Genomic DNA, 12,317 nt, shown 5'->3' with positions numbered 1-12,317 from the left:
AAATTGCTTAAAGGCCTACTGAAACCCACTACTACCAACCACGCAGTTTGATAGTTTATATATCAATGATGAAATCTTAATATTGCAACACATGCCAATACGGCCGGGTTAACTTATAAAGTCACATTTAAAACTTCCCGGGAAATATCCGGCTGAAACGTCGCGGTATGATGATGTATGCGCGTGACGAAGTCAGTTTAACGGAAGTTATGGTACCCCGTAGAATCCTATACAAAAAGCTCTGTTTTCATTTCATAATTCCACAGTATTCTGGACATATTTTGCAATTTGTTTAATGAACAATGAAGGCTGCAAAGAAGACAGTTGTAGGTGGGATCGGTGTATTAGCAGCGGACTACAGCAACACAACCAGCTTTGTTGGAGCGCTAGCCGCCGACCTCACCTTGACTTCCTACGTCTCCGGGCCGCCAAACGCATCGGGTGAAGTCCTTCGTCCTTCTGCCGATCGCTGGAACGCAGGTGAGCACGGGTGTTGAGTAGATGAGGGCTGGCTGGCGTAGGTGGAGAGCTAATGTTTTTAGCATAGCTCTGTGAGGTCCCGTTGCTAAGTTGCTAAGTTAGCTTCAATGGCGTCGTTAGCACAGCATTGTTAACCTTCGCCAGCCTGGAAAGCATTAACCGTGTATTTACATGTCCACGGTTTAATAGTATTGTTGATTTTCTATCTATTCTTCCAGTCAGGGGTTTATTTTTTTGTTTCTATATGCAGTTAAAGCAAGATGCTATCACGTTAGCTCGTAGCTAAAGCATTTCGCCGATGTATTGTCGTGGAGATAAAAGGCACTGAATGTCCATTTCGCGTTCTCGACTCTCATTTTCAAGAGGATATAGTATCCGAGGTGGTTTAAAATACAAATCCGTGATCCACAATAAAAAAAAGGAGAGTGTGGAATCCAATGAGCCAGCTTGTACCTAAGTTACGGTCAGAGCGAAAAAAGATACGTCCATCACTGTCTCAAGTCCTTCACTGTAACGTTCCTCATCTACGAATCTTTCATCCTCGCTCAAAATAATGGGGTAATCGTCACTTTCTCGGTCCGAATCTCTCTCGCTCCATTGTAAACAATGGGGAATTGTGAGGAATCCTAGCTCTTGTGACGTCACGCTACTTCCGGTACAGGCAAGGCTTTTTTTATCAGCGAGCAAAAGTTGCGAACTTTATCGTCGATTTTCTCTACTAAATCCTTTCAGCAAAAATATGGCAATATCGCGAAATGATCAAGTATGACACATAGAATGGATCTGTTATTCCCGTTTGAATAAAAAAAAAAACATTTCAGTAGGCCTTTAACACGATAAGTAATGAATAATTCTGTGAGTAATCAGTGTTAAAAATAACGTTCAAAATATAAAACATTCTCATGCATTTTAATCCATCCAACAGTGTTCTACCGCTTCTGTTCAAGAAGTTGCATTAATGGTAAGTATTTTATTTATTATTGGTTAGCTTCAGAATAACTTGTTAAAAAGAATAATAAATGATAAATGGGTTGTACTTGTATAGCGCTTTTCTACCTTCAAGGTACTCAAAGCGCTTTGACAGTATTTCCACATTTACCCATTCACACACACATTCACACACTGATGGCGGGAGCTGCCATGCAAGGCGCTAACCAGCAGCCATCAGAGGCAAAGGGTGTGTCTTGCCCAAGGACACAACGGACGTGACTAGGAAGGTAGAAGGTGGGAATTGAACCCCAGTAACCAGCAACACTCCGATTGCTGGCACAGCCACTCTACCAACTTCGCCACGCCGTCCCTAATAATAAGAGACTTATTATACTGTAAAATGTTGGTCTTACTTAAAAATGCACGCATTTAGTTGTATTCAGGGTTAAAAAATATAATATGGCTCTCACGGAAATACATTTTAAAATATTTGGCTTTCATACATGGCTCTCTCAGCCAAAAAGGTTCCCGACCCCTGGTTTAGACTGTAGTCTCATCGCAAACATATCTGATTCATATCCACATACGAAAGAAGCCTGGGTTGGATTGTAAAAATTCACAATTGCACTGTTCATATTGACATGAAAAAAATCTGATGGGGGGGGGAAATCGGAATTGACCTGCAATGTGAACAAGTCTTCTGACATTAGGCGTGAAATGGCGAGACATGCGTATTTTCCTGCCTCAACAGTGCAGAAGTATATTAGATCACGGTTGAAACGACACTTGAATGACTGCAATCTAAGGATGTACTTTACACCAACACCCATCCAAACAATAACGTTATCCTGTTACCATTAGGTTCACGCAGTTGGAGGCCTACATTACTTTCTTTGTGCCAATACCTACATTCCACAGCTGAAACCTGCTGTGAAACTACATTCCTTCAAGCCACAATCATGTGTTGTATTGGATCTCAGGGTGATTTTGTTTTAAGTGTAAATATTGTAGAAAGACCGCTCCTGCCCAATGAAGCGGTCAGCACATTTAAAGGGGAATTGTATTTTTTGGGGAATTTTGTGTATCATTCACAATCCCCATGTAAAACAAGAGCACATGTTCTTCTTTTTTAGCATTCTAAACCGTAAAATATGGCAAGTGCGAGGTGGTTAACAATGCAATTAAGGGAGTAAACTATTCCGCCTTAAGTCCTCTGAAAAAACATGAATATTATAATATATTTTAATGTCCTTTTGTGTTCTTTGATGTTTCCCTCTTACACATGTTTGTGTGCTATGGCTATGAGGTTTTTTTCCCCTTGGCCTCAGTCTGGACCTCCCCTCCAGGGGCCCAGGCTTAGAATGATTTTTTTGTTTACCTGTTTCTCACCTTTTTTGTAATGGGCACCGGAAAATGGCAGACCAGTCAGCGATCCTGTTCTGTCTCCCTGTAATGTTTGTCTGCTCTTGAATGGGATTGTGCTGAAAATCTTAATTTCCCCTCAGGGATTGTTAAAGTATTTCTGATTCTGATTATTAACCAAGTATTAGCGATATTCTTATTATAAGAGCTATTTCAGACAAACTATTTTTAGCGCTAACTAGCTTATGCTGCTATATTGAGCTTCTGCATCACCTCTGAGTTGGTGAAAGTGAGTGACATCCATTTAGAATTTTTTTTATGAAAGATTTGTTGGTTGTAGTTGTCTGCTGTGGACTGCAGATTTAACATAAAGCAGGGGTCTCAGACACGCGGGCCAATTGTGACGTTATTTTGCGGCCCCCACCTTAATATGAAACTTTAATGTTAGTGTGGCCCGCGAGCATTCTTGCCAACCCTCCCGATTTTTCTGGGAGACTCCCGAATTTCATCCGCTCCGTCACACAACATAAACACAACAGAACAAATACCCAGACTCCCTTGTAGCCCTAACTCTTCCGGGCTACAATATACACCCCCGCTACCACCAAATCCCGTGGGTGCATCCCCACCGAAAAGTGGAAGATGCAATATTTCTGTGTTGAGCACTGGGGCACCCCGACGTGTCTTATTTCACAGAGAAATTTGCGGTGCACAAGGAATACAATTTGAAACGTCATTATACAACTAGACATGCTGAAGAGTATGCAAAATACCAGGGAGATGAGAGAGTGAACCGGGTTGCAAATTTTAAAACCAGTCTACTGAAGCAACAAGATTTCTTCAAGAAAGCAACCGAAAAGAGCGATGCAGCAGTCAAGACCCCTGACATAAAGGGTTTTAACTTGACAGCCCTTTTTGTTGGATGTTACTGGTGCAGGAGCAAAAGCTTAACTGCCATATCTCATTCCTCTCTCCCGCTTGGCAGACTGTTTGTGAACTTCCCCTCATCCAAGCAATACTTCAGCCAGTTCAAAGACATCAAGGAGCCGGAGGAGATGGAGCGGAGCGCCCAGCTTAGGAAGCACGCATGCAGAGTCATGAACGCCATCAACACGCTGGTGGAGAACCTGGACGACCCCGACAAGATGGCCTCTGTGCTGAAGATGGTTGGCAAAGCCCATGCTCTTCGACATAAAGTGGACCCGGCATACTTTAAGGTAATGTGTATTTTCCGGACTATAGAGCGCACCGGTATATAAGCTGCACCAACTAAATTTCGGGAGCAAACAATAGTTTTCCATAAATTAGCAACAGACTATAAGCCGCAGCACTCGTTGAGGTCTACATAACATGTAATGATGGTTCTTTGGTCAACATTTTGCATAGATTTTGTTTTAGAGACCATCTTCAAGCTGCTTTCCGACTGTTTCTTCAGAATGCATCGTTTTATGGGTGGTTTTATTTACGTGCCGTAGCCCTCCTTCAGGCCAATCTCCCTTTGACTGCGTCTCCGCCCTGTTGGAATATTTTGACGCTTCAATATTGAGTCTGCTGACAGAAGTTATAACTATTGTATTAGAAATTGCAGCAGTGGAGGATGCATGTGCATTTACGAGCCAGTCTGACCCGCAACCGGAAGATAGAGACAAATCAGAATTTTATTGACTTCAACTGATTAGAAACGGCAGCTCCGCGCAATGCTCCTTGGGTAAACCTCTACCATATGAAGATATCTGCTGACGTAACTAAGGCAAAGTACGTCACAAAAGTTTTAAAATTTTACGTTCTGAAATGAGTTATTTTCACAGACATATTGTGTAAATGTTTATTTGCATACCTTAATTGTTTCCAAATGGTGTCTGTAACATGGCAGTAAAACGGCTGATCAAACAGAAGTCATCGTCATGGACCCACTAGCTGCGGAAGCTAGCTCTTCAATCAGCTACACAGACTCAATAAGTCCACGGTGACGTTTTGGTGAATTTACTGAGGAATTTGTAAAAATAAAACCATACAAAAAAATGCCATTGTTAGTTATTACTAACAAAGAAACTTGTTAGCATATTAGCTAATACTAACGACGCTAGCTTCATCACATTACAATAGCACGTACAAATATGCATGAAAACACTCCCACAGACGTCACACATGGGACGCTTTAGTAAGTAAGAATTGTTTTTGTAATATTGTAAAACTTACAAACGTTGCTTGGAGTGATGAACGAAGAATTCATAAGAGTAGAACCGCTATGGACGGCTACAAGACTGAACAGCGCTTGTACTTCCGGTTGAAAGCTCAGTCTAAACAGAAGGGCAAGGCAGCACTGCAGTGTTTGAACACTTCCAAAACATGGTGCCATAGGAAAAACAATAACACACCTATTCAGTGTCTTTATTTGATTGTTTGTTAAACTGTGTGCATTATGGCCGTCAGAGGAAAAATCCATAAATTAGCCGCACCGTTTTATAAGCATCACTGTTTAAAGTGTAGGAAAAAAGACGCTTAGTGTCCGGTTTTTACGGTACATTAAGCTAAGGGATTTTTTACCAAAGTCATAGGCAGTAATTACACACAAACACATTTACATGAAGAGACTGATTCTAATGTACATAACGTGTGTAGTAGGTAAGGTTGTATTTAAGCTTCATTCCTGTGAGAATCCTGCATTAAGAAGTGGGAATATGCAGGGCAAGCTGCAGTGTGCACAAACAACCAACAGGTAGCATCTGTGAGCAGATCATCTTTCTCTTTCGGACTTAGCAGGCCTTCACGCATTCTTCATTCACGCTTTAAGTGACTGATGAGGCACAAGCTAACCCAGACCCACTGTAATGGTAGTGTTTGGTCAAATCATCTTTATACGACCATTTTAAGCCACTTTCCAAGTGTCTCTGCTAACAGGCCACCTTGAAAGGTAGGTCTTGTTTACAAGCAAATTAACTCCTCCGCGCTCCGCCCCCTCCAGGTGGTTGCAACTGCGTTTAAGCCCTATCAGCCGTGTTGTAGTTTTAGTTTTCGGTACAGATATCTACTGCTATCATAAGTTAGCACTTTACGCTCCTTGGCAACAATGTAGGATTTTAGCATCCAAGTCAGTCTGCCAGAATATTGCTTTATACAGTTGTGGTGAAAAGTTGTACACTTGTAAAGAACATAATGTCATGGCTGTCTTGAGTCTCCAAGAATTTCTACAACTTTAATTTTTTTGTGATAGTGTGATTGGAGCACATACTTGTTACAAAAAATATTCATGAAGTTTGGTTCTTTTATGAATTTATGGGTCTACTGAAAATGTGACTAAATCTGCTGGGTCAAAACATGTCCCTTGGCAAGTTTCACTGCAATAAGGCGCTTTTGGTAGCCATCCATAAGCTTCTGCTGGAATTTTTGACGACTCCTCTTGACAAAATTGGTGCATTTAGCTAAATTTGTTAGTTTTCTGACATGGACTTGTTTCTTCAGCAACATGGACAAAGATAAGACCTTCTGTGGTCAGATGAAACAAAAATTGAGCTGTTTGGCCACAATACCCAGTAATATGTTTGGAGGCGAAACGGTGAGGCTTTTAATCCCAGGAACACCATACCTACCGTCAAGCATGGTGGTGGTAGTATTATGCTCTGGGCCTGTTTTGCTGCCAATGGAACTGCTGCTTTACAGAGAAAATGGGACAATGAAAAAGGAGGATTACCTCCACATTCTTCAGGACAACCTAAAATCATCAGCCCGGAGGTTGGGTCTTGGGCGCAGTTGGGTGTTCCAACAAGACAATGACCCCAAACACATGTCAAAAGTGGTAAAGGAATGGCTAAATCAGGCTAGATTTTAGGTTTTAGAATGGCCTTCCCAAAGTCCTGACTTAAACATGTGGACAATGCTGAAGAAACAAGTCCATGTCAGAAAACCAACAAATTTAGCTGAACTGCACCAATTTTGTCAAGACAAGTGGTCAAAAATTCAAGCAGAAGCTTGCCAGAAGCTTGTGGATGGCTACCAAAAGCACCTTATTGCAGTGAAACTTGCCAAGGGACATGTAACCAAATATTAACATTGCTGTATGTATACTTTTGACCCAGCAGATTTGGTCACATTTTAAGTAGTCCCATAATAAATTCATAAAAGAACCAAACTTCATGAATGTTTTTTGTGACCAACAAGAATGTGCTCCAATCACTCTATCACAAAAAAATAAATTGTAGAAATTATTGGAAACTCAAGACAGCCATATGTTTTTTACAAGTGTATGTAAACTTTGAGTTTGAGTTTATTTCGAACATGCAAGCATACAACATGATACATCACAATTTTCAGTTTCTCTTTTCAACATGTTCGAAAAGGAGTAGGAAGAAGCAGAGCTTGTTTAATCATACCCCCTTTCTTTAACATAACAGTTGCTAAAACTTTTGTTCACTTCCTGTTCTCAATTTATTCACCATATACTCCATAAGTAATCACAATAAAAATAAATAATTAAAAAATAATTGGTGAAGCAAGTTACATTTCATATGATGACCATGACTGTATATAGCCTGTTTGTCTCCTCTACGTGTAGTCCAGTTAAGCTAATGTATCATTGCATTTGTCAGTCTGTGATTGGACCGTTTCATCGCATGACCCGTTGCCATAAAGTGTAGGAACCGTGACTAAATGTAGTTTTGGGTAAATCCTTCTGTATACTGCCCATCAGACCGTGGAAATTTCTCAGCCTAATTCTGTGCTCCATGTCAGGTCCAGCTATGGTCTTGCTGGGCCTGTGTCTGAGTAGTTTACATGGTCACCACACAGAAAAGTGAAGTAGACGCTTCTTACTTCGATGGTGGAAAGGCCAAGTAGTTCTCCAGCGCACAAGATGTCTAGGATGCCGTCATGGAGGAGTGGAAGAGGATTCCAGTAACAACAACATTTGCCGCTGTGGTCATTTTCATTCCCAAGAGGATTAGGGCAGTGTTAGATAACAATGGCGCTCACACTAAATATTCACACCACTGTGAAGTGTATTGGCTTGTGTCCCTTGCCAAATATTTACACAATAAAGGCTTTTGAGCGGAGCTATTTTCAGAGCACAGTAAAAATCTATACTGCATTCTAAGCAGCTCTCTAAATTTTTCCCCACGTTTGAATGATATTGTATCGTCTGGGGAAGTACCGCAGTGATGTGACTCACTTTTATAAGATACTGTATCTCTATTTAAAAATTCTATTTATTTAAAAATTAAAAAGTAGGATAAAGACGCAAACAGGTGAAAGGTAATAGGAAAAAGTTGCAATGTTGACTTATTTTTAGTCCTGTCCAGCCACTTGGACAAATCATATTGTTGATGTACAAAACCCAAAACCAGTGAATTTGGCACTTTGTGTAAATGGTAAATAAACAGAATACAATGATTTGCAAATCGTTTTTAACTTGTATTCAATTGAAAAGGCTGCAAAGAAAAGATATTTAATGTTGCAACTGAGAAACTACATTTTTTATGCAAATCATTAACTTGGAATTTAATGGCAGCAACACATTGGTAAAAATGCCCCTGTGCCAACTTTTTACCACTGTGTTACATGGCCTTTCCTTTTAACACTCAGTAAATGTTTAGGAACTGAGGAAACCAATTTTTTAAGCTTTTCAGGTGGAATCCTTTCCCATTCTTGCTTGATGTACAGCTTAAGTTGTTCAACAGTCCGGGGTCTCCGTTGTGGTATTTTAGGCTTCATAATGCACTACACATTTTCAATGGGAGACAGGTCTGGACTACAGGCAGGCCAGTCTAGTACCCGCACTCTTTTACTATGAAGCCACGTTTTTTAACCCGTGGCTTAGCATTGTTTTGCTGAAATAAGCAGGGGCGTCCATGGTAACGTTGCTTGGATGGCAACATATGTTGCTCCAAAACCTGTATGTACCTTTCAGCATTATTGGTGCCTTCACAGATGTGTAAGTTACCCATGTCTTGGGCACTAATACACCCCCATACCATCACAGATGCTGGCTTTTCAACTTTGCGCCTATAACAATCCGGATGGTTCTTCTCCTTTTTGGTCCGGAGGACACGATGTCCACAGTTTCCAAAAACAATTTGAAATGTGGACTCGTCAGACCACAGAACACTTTTCCACTTTGCATGAGTCCATCTTAGATGAGCTCGGGCCCAGCGAAGCTGGCGGCGTTTCTGGGTGTTGTTGATAAATAACTTTCACTTTGCATAGAGTTTTAACTTGCACTTACAGATGTAGCGACAGACTGTAATTACTGACAGTGGTTTTCTGAAGTGTTCCTGAGCCCGTGTGGGGATATCCTTTACACACTGTCGTTTTTTGATGCAGTACGTCCTGAGGGATCGAAGGTCCGTAATATCGCTTACGTGCAGTGATTTCTCCAGATTCTCTGAACCTTTTAATGATATTATAGATGATGAAATCCCTAAATTCCTTGCAATAGCTGGTTGAGAAATGTTGTTCTTAAACTGTTCGACAATTTGCTCACGCATTTGTTGACAAAGTGGTGACCCTCGCCCCATCCTTGTTTGTGAAGGACTGAGCATTTCATGGAAACTGCTTTTATACACAATCATGGCACCCACCTGTTACCAATTAGCCTGTTCACCTGTGGGATGTTCCAAATAAGTGTTTGATGAGCATTCCTCAACTTTCTCAGTCTTTTTTGCCACTTGTGCCAGCTTTTTTGAAACATGTTGCAGGTATCAAATTCCAAATGAGCCAATATTTGCAAAAAATAACGTTTTTCCAGTTCGGATGTCAAGTATCTTGTCTTTGCAGTCTATTCAGTTGAATATAAGTTGAAAAGGATTTTCAAATCATTGTATTGTTTTTATTTGGGGCGGTATAGCTCGGTTGGTAGAGCGGCCGTGCCAGCAACTTGAGGGTTGCAGGTTCGATCCCCGCTTCCGCCATCCTAGTCACTTCCGTTGTGTCCTTGGGCAAGACACTTTACCCACCTGCTCCCAGTGCCACCCACACTGGTTTGAATGTAACTTAGATATTGGGTTTCACTATGTAAAGCGCTTTGAGTCACTTGAGAAAAAGCGCTATATAAATGTAATTCACTTCACTTCACTTTATTTACCATTTACACAACGTGCCAACTTCACTGGTTTTTTAGGTTTGTATTTACAAACCACAACAGCGACCACCCTCTCGCACCTGACCCATCAGCCACGGGCGCATGCATCACAAACCTAGGCGATAAAACCACCAGCACCACCCGATCAAATCAAAATGACCTAAATACTGCGACTGACAACTACACAGAGACAAGACCATGGAGACCAGCCAGCGCCAGACTGCCAGTCAGCCCAAACGCCAACATGCCAAACAAGAAGGCAATGTTGACTCTAATAACACAAATATTCCATGCAGGCTTTGTTTTTCTTAAACTGTCATTGGTCACAAAATAACAAATCAAAATCAATGTTATGAATGATTGACTTATTCAAGGCTCCAATTTTGTCTAATCAAATATTCCACAGTAAAACTATTTTATGGGGAAGTTAATTTGGCATGTGACACATGCTAACATTAATATCAAAGTATCACCAAGCCTTGTTTGAACAATTGTCTTGAACGTGTGTCTTCCAGATCCTCAGTGGTGTTATCCTGGAGGTTTTAGGCGAGGTCTTTCCCGACGTCATAACCGCGGAGGCGGCGGCGGCGTGGACTAACTTCTTGGCCACGGTCTACGCCGGTGTCACGTCTGTCTACAAGGAAGTGGGCTGGGCCTCGACAGGGTGAAGGTTTCACTGGGTTACGGTACGGCACCCTGAGACCTCTGACTGTGTGACCTGGTAGCAGTATGACTATAGACCATACATGACTATATAGAACATGACATATCTCCGAAACAATATCGTAATTTTCAGGCTATGGAAGAACACGTTCTCTCCCAACGCCAGCTGCTTTTATGCACCTGGATCAGACTAGAAGTGACAAAACTGGAAATTGCTGTTACCGCAAAAAGAAAAACCAAACCATTCCGAGCGAGTAAAAGTGACAAAATTTGCACAAAGGACACATTTGAATCGTGGAGTGTGCCTTGCGCCACCAACGTGTACAGTGAATATCCTGACATTAACATGTAAATATCCAACTTTCTTGAACGTTGCGTGATGTTTCGCTCAAGTATGTCACCACTTGTGTTCGCCATGCGATATTACTGCGGCTAGCAAGACATTTTTAAATTTCTAACAATATCCATTGTAGATTTTCTCATGATGACACACCTTTGTATCGATATTTACCAGCATTTTCAAATAAACGCAAAAAAGAGAAGACTCTGTCTTATTATTTTAATGTGTTTAATTAGTGGTTTATGCTGCCAATACATATACCGATCGTTCGTAGGGATGGGTACCAATTACCGGGACCTTGGAATCGATACATGAACATACTTATACCAATTTCCGATACTTTTGTGTGTCAAACACTGTTTTTGATAATAAACTCTCATTGTCTATTGCAGTGGTTTTTCAACCACTGTGCCACGGCACACTAGTGTTCCGTGAGATATTGTTTGGTGTGCCGTGGGAGTTTATATAATTTCACCTAATTGGGTTAAAAGTAGTTTTTGCAAACCAGTAATTATAATCCGCAAATGTGCCGTTGTTGAGTGTCTGTCTGTACTGTCTAGAGCTCTGCAGAGTAACCATGTAATTCTATCAGCAGGTAGCTAATTGCTTTGTAGATGTCGGGAACGACGGCGATGGTTTGCAGGTAAAAAGGTATCTAATGCTTATACCAAAAATAAACAAAAGGCGAGTGCTGCTAAGAAAAGGCATTGAAGCTTAGGGATGGCGATGCAAAACAGAACTGGCTGCAAAGTAAACAAAAGCAGAATGCTGGACGACAGCAAAGACTTACAGCGTGTGGAGCAGCAGACGGCGTCCACAAAGTACATCCGTACATGACATGACGATCAACAACAAAATAGGAGCGCAAGACAAGAACTAAAACACTACACACAGGAAAACACTAAAAAACTCAAAATAAGTCACGGCGTGATGTGACAGGTCATGACGGTACACTTTGAGACGAGCTGTAGTTGCATGGTTGGTTATGGTTTAAATTCATATCAAACAATTGCGAGAACGACTTTTTATTATCTGCTGCTGAGTTTAATTTTTTTGTTTTCTGCTGGTGGTGTGCCTCAGAATTTTTTCAATGGAAAAAAAAATGTGCCCTGTTTTAAAAGGTTGAAAAACACTGGTCTATTGCAACATTTAAAAATGAGCTTTTAGTGTGTCCCGTATTTTCCGGAATACATTTTTGAAGGAAAAAAAAGTCCATATTAGCCGCACCGGACTAAGTCGCAGATATATACATTTTGAAAAGCGTTATTTACACAGAAATATTCTGTAAATGTTTATTTACATACATTAATTGTTTCCAAACGGTGTCTGTAAAACAAACAATACAGTAATGCTAACGATGCTAGCTTCATTACATTACGATAGCACATACAAATATTCATGGAAACACTCCGACAGACATCCCACTTGGGGCGGTTTAGTAAGTAAGAATTGTTTTAGATATATTGTAAA

General features: G+C 40.9%; 1 protein-coding gene across 1 annotated transcript in view; it reads left to right on the top strand.

Annotated features, from left to right (window-relative positions):
• The window catches only part of LOC133651502 (cytoglobin-1-like), a 35,529-nt gene extending 24,480 nt beyond the window's left edge, over positions 1-11,049 (top strand). The window contains exons 4-5 of the mRNA XM_062049456.1: positions 3,758-3,989; positions 10,360-11,049. Coding sequence (XP_061905440.1) covers positions 3,758-3,989; positions 10,360-10,512 — 385 coding nt within the window. The 3' untranslated portion in view covers positions 10,513-11,049. The remainder of the gene's footprint in view (positions 1-3,757; positions 3,990-10,359) is intronic.
• The last annotated feature ends 1,268 nt before the right edge of the window (positions 11,050-12,317 follow it).

The sequence above is a fragment of the Entelurus aequoreus genome, linkage group LG06 (assembly GCF_033978785.1).
Source record: "Entelurus aequoreus isolate RoL-2023_Sb linkage group LG06, RoL_Eaeq_v1.1, whole genome shotgun sequence".
NCBI lineage: Eukaryota > Metazoa > Chordata > Actinopteri > Syngnathiformes > Syngnathidae > Entelurus > Entelurus aequoreus.
The sequence above is the reverse complement of the archived record's forward strand: the minus strand, read 5'-3'. Positions and strand labels throughout refer to the sequence as shown.